The sequence below is a fragment of the Mobula birostris genome, chromosome 3 (assembly GCF_030028105.1).
Source record: "Mobula birostris isolate sMobBir1 chromosome 3, sMobBir1.hap1, whole genome shotgun sequence".
In the NCBI taxonomy this organism is placed as follows: Eukaryota; Metazoa; Chordata; class Chondrichthyes; order Myliobatiformes; family Myliobatidae; genus Mobula; species Mobula birostris.
In genome coordinates, this window is record NC_092372.1 from 48,633,270 (window position 1) to 48,637,928 (window position 4,659).

General features: G+C 43.3%; 1 protein-coding gene across 1 annotated transcript; it reads right to left on the minus strand.

The window, feature by feature from the left end:
* Positions 1-2,714: 2,714 nt before the first annotated feature.
* On the minus strand, positions 2,715-3,941 carry htr1aa (5-hydroxytryptamine (serotonin) receptor 1A a). Its single transcript, XM_072251807.1, has one exon. The coding sequence runs from the start codon at positions 3,939-3,941 to the stop codon at positions 2,715-2,717; it is 1,227 nt and encodes a 408-aa protein (XP_072107908.1).
* Between the last annotated feature and the right edge of the window lie 718 nt (positions 3,942-4,659).

The window sequence follows — 4,659 nt, forward strand, 5'->3', positions numbered from 1 at the left end:
GCTGTAGTGTTCTACGGCTCTATGACTCTCTGTGACGGACAGTAACAAGACACCTCTGTAGTCAGCAGAGTCAGAGTTTGTCTCTTTACGTGAAGATTGCCACAATTACAGCATCTCTGAGGTCCCCTATTTATCTTCCACTTGCCAGGTACAGATGGTAACGCCATATGCTAGTGAATTTTACACTTATACTGTTTGCATGGACCTTAAAGTTTAGAGAACTTCCAAACTAGTCGCCAGTCGACATAAGAAAGGTTTTACACCGTGTCACAGAAAATCGGGAAGAATGATATGCAGCTACCCCGTGTACACGGGAACCATTTAGAACACGAGTTTAACATGTTTTCCTTCCTGAGGTCCCATTCAAAATGATTTTTAGATGGCGGGACGATATGTAATTGTACCCTGCATTTACGTCTCATTGCATGTAATTTTTTTCACCAAACAAGGTTATCCGAGCAGTAACTAGATATTTAGTTTCTGTGAATCCTGCCCTTGTCTGTTTTTATCTTTAATGTTCTCTCCAAAACTGACAAGGCAGAATTCATTTTCTCCATCCAGGATTAGGTGTTAAATCACGACCTTGCCCCTGGGACGTGTGGCATTCTAGATGCACGACCTCCACGAAGTTCCCTTTGTGGTTTTCTCAAACCAATTTATTCATTATTTATCCTGCGCACGCGTTGACCAAGTTTTGCCTTCACTCTGAACAACGGTAAATATCCACTTTGCAGGAGATGTCCAATTGAAACAGGAACGTGCTCGCCCACCCCCGCCGCCCCGGTCACACCTTAATCCTTAATCTCGGTCCCCTCGTCAGCCAATAAACTGCTGGAGAAACGAAAAGAATCGAGGGGTTTTCATCGATCTTTTCCATAGATGGTCACTGGCCTGCTGAATTCTTCCACCATTTTGCTTGTGTTGCGGGGGTTAAGAAGCCTTACAAATTAACCGAGCAGGATCTAGATCTTTGCTGAGGTATATTTTCCCTCATCTCAGCTCCGTTTTTTAAGCGACCCTCCAAGAAGACGGACAGAGCTACTCCTCGCCAGTAGGCTCCCGGAGAGACCAGAGAGACCTCACAGTCTGATTGGTTCGGTCACCGGGCTTCCAAAGGGTTCATACACTGATCCACGCCGTCCCCTGTACGAGGTAAGGGAGGGGGCGTTCAATTGATCACTGCCTTTGTTACAAGTAATTAAAACGAGCCGTCGAGAGTACAGTGAGATTAGCGGGGACAATGAGGCATCGAATTGCAGTAAATTAAAATCGATCCGACATTGTCTCAGAAGGTTTTATATAATGGAGTTCAGTAGTCGAACAAATCAAATTCATTCATATCAAACTGGAACTTGGCTGGGACTGGGAAGAAACAGGGAGTAGAACAATGACTTACTGCCAAAGTCTTGCGCAGCCTTCCAATAGCCTGGAGGTTGCAGATGATATTGTTCCATGTGCCGAATACTCCAGCATAAAGCATAATAAAATACGATTAACAGGCCATGCGTAACCTAAGTACCAGTTCCGCCGTACATCGCTCGAAGGACTATTTGCATTAATGTTTTTCTTTAACCTTCTGTAGACAGCCCCTTCTGAGTATGATTAGTTTTGGTGTATCAGTTCACGGATTTGGTTGGTAATGCCGGCAATTTTCACTGACTCCCTCTCATCATATCCCCCTCCACCCCGCCGCATCCTTATTTTAGAGGGTATTTTACTGGATCTTGATGGATCAGACCAGACAGATAAGAATGAGTTTCTGGAGGACTTTGTGAACCTGGGAGGATTTTATTTAATGATATTTCGGCAATGATGGATACGAGCTTTTCACTTCACGTGCGTTTAATCCATCAAATCTTTCCTCAGATCTATTATTCAGAGTGTGTTTGGTGAGAGGCAAGATGGTTACACTCGCTTCTCGGTATTCCAGCTCTTTAGTTTCTTGTCCAGCAACATTAACCTCTATGTTACCGGATCGGCACACCTGTTTCCAAGCGCGAAGTTTTCAAATCGACTAAATTAAAACAAAATCATCTTTCATGCCAAATAACTAACACCATGAACTTCTTATACTAAGTGAACGTATGGCTGGAGGAAGTGGCAGATTGGCTGATTGATAATGACAGTCGTTACATAGTGGGCAGTTCAATAAAAGCACACAAGCTTGTATTCCTTATCGGGCAAGTTTTATTTTGCTTATGGGAAGTAACTTGTAACTTTACTGATTGCAAACGATCACAGGCCCAAATTCTGCCACTTTGAAAACCACGAAAGTAAAAACTAGCAGAAAACTTAGCACACGGCATACGTGAGTTGTGAAACAACATATATCGAGTGAGAATAAGTAATACTTTCCTTCGGCAAATGGTGTCATTTAACTCGGCATGTTCTGAGCTGCGAATACAACATCCAGAATTGTGTGATTAAATCGCAGAATGACGAGGATACATTTCAATTACGTTTCAGGGATATACCGATTAGTTAAGTAACGTAACATCTAAACTGAAATGGCCTAATTAGAAATGTTGTTAAAAAGTTATGTCAGCACACATTTTATCACGTGCACAGCAATGACAGTCTGGGTACAAGTTGAATCCAATAGTGTTCGTGCCACAAATGTATATTAACATAAATATTAAATGCATTACATTAGAATTGTATAGTTTGTTTTTGGACAAATGCATCACAATAATATATTCGAAATAATGGTTAAATTATTGTCTGCAGAAATTGCATTTTATAATTTTCTTGAAAGCACTTTGGAAATCCTTATTGAAATAAGCATAAATGATGGGATTTAGCAATGAGTTGGAATAGCCCTGCCAGTTGATGACGGCGTGAAGCCAGATTGGCATGTAACACCGCTGTCCGCAGAACGGCAGAACAAGGGCAACGATGAAAAATGGCAACCAGCAGAAGATGAAGGTCCCCATAATGATGCCCAAAGTTTTTACAGTTTTCCTCTCGCGGGCAAGGGCCACTTTTCTCTTGGCTTCAACGTTCTTTTCATTCCTATCCTCAAAGCAAAACGTCAATTGGCTGTTGGTGTTGTTGGGCAGATGAAGGTGACCTTTCGGGTTGTGGTGTACTTCGATGACTTCTAGAGCTGACCCTTCTTCCCCGTGCCGAACGGCCCCATTGACACAGGCAGGTTTGGGCTCCACACTCCTCCTCCAGTTTTTACTGTTCTCGCCGTTGCTTTTCTTCTGTGCGGCAGCTGGAGAAACTGCCAGGCAAGTGTCTGCTACTTTCTGCTTCTCCGATTTCTTCACGGTCTTACGAATGCGGAATCTGGCGGCTTTGAATATCCTCCCGTACAGAACTAGCATCAAGATCAGCGGGATGTAAAACGCTCCGAAGGTGGAATAAATGGTGTAGCCCGGATCTTGACTGATCTTACAAGCATCGGGATCAGCTCGGTCTTCGGGTGTTCTCCAGCCTAGCATGGGTGGGATTGAAATTAAAAATCCGACCAGCCATGTCAAGCTTATTAGAATAGCAGCTCGTTTGGGAGTCCTCTTGTTGACATAGTCTATTGGATTTGTTATAGCCCAGTATCTGTCCAGAGCAATAGCGCACAGGTGTAGGATGGAAGATGTACAGCACAACACGTCTAAAGAGATAAAAATATCACAGGTTACCTGTCCCAGGGTCCATTTGTTCAGAACTTGGTACAGAGCAGCCATGGGCAGCACCAACACCGAGACCATCAGGTCTGTGACAGCAAGTGACCCTATTAGATAGTTGGCTACGTTTTGGAGAGAACGTTCCAGAGCTATGGCAGCAATCACACAAGCATTTCCAATGATAGAACAAAGGATCATAGTCCCTATAAACAGTGAAGTTATAATCTGGTACGTCAGCGTCACCTCTGAAAAGTTCGTGTTGTTTTCCTTGGTGAAACCCGAGTAGGACAGGGTGCTGTTATTGTACATTTCCATTCCGAAATCGCGAAGGAGCCGAGAAGAAGTTGTCTCAAGCGTTCGGTTTGCAAACTCCGGGAGAAAACTAAATTATTTAAATGAAACGATGAAGTCCAAAACACATCGAACACGTCGCCACATTTTCTTATTTCTTTCAATCATTGGCGTTTTGCTCCTCGAATGATGACTGAGTGAATTAATATATACCGCCGTCCAGGATACGTCAGATAGCTAATCGGTCTCAGGAGCGCGCATTTCTCTGCTGATGCTGATACTGGTTGAAAGTAAGAACGGCTAACAACACGGCTGCATTCTTTTCTAATATGCCCATTCTGCCTCATGCCACGAGTTTCCCCTGATTTCCACACTTACAATAGATTTGTTCCTTTATGCTCGGAACAGGTCTGACTCTTGGGTCAATTATACGGACAGCGTTGGCGATTATCTCAGGTCGTTCGGCTGTTTTCTTCACGTACCTTGCCTAGCGTGATGGCATTAGGAAACGTGTCCATTGTTTGTTCCTAAAGGCCATTCACCTCTGTTTGTAGGCGTTTGTTTTTACTGTATACGCGGCAGCAGACGAAACGAGATAACTACAACAATATCAAGAAAAGTGGCCACGTAATTCTGGCGATCAATATCCTCTTGAGTATAGAATAACACTCGATGAAGATTTATTTAACTCGGTCATCATTGAATACTCCAGCTTCGATAACTTTTTTTCAGTACAGTAATC

What these genes read in the sequence shown, in the direction of transcription:
- htr1aa (XM_072251807.1), bottom strand. Translation starts at nt 3,941, where the DNA reads ATGGAAATGTACAATAACAGCACCCTGTCCTACTCGGGTTTCACCAAG.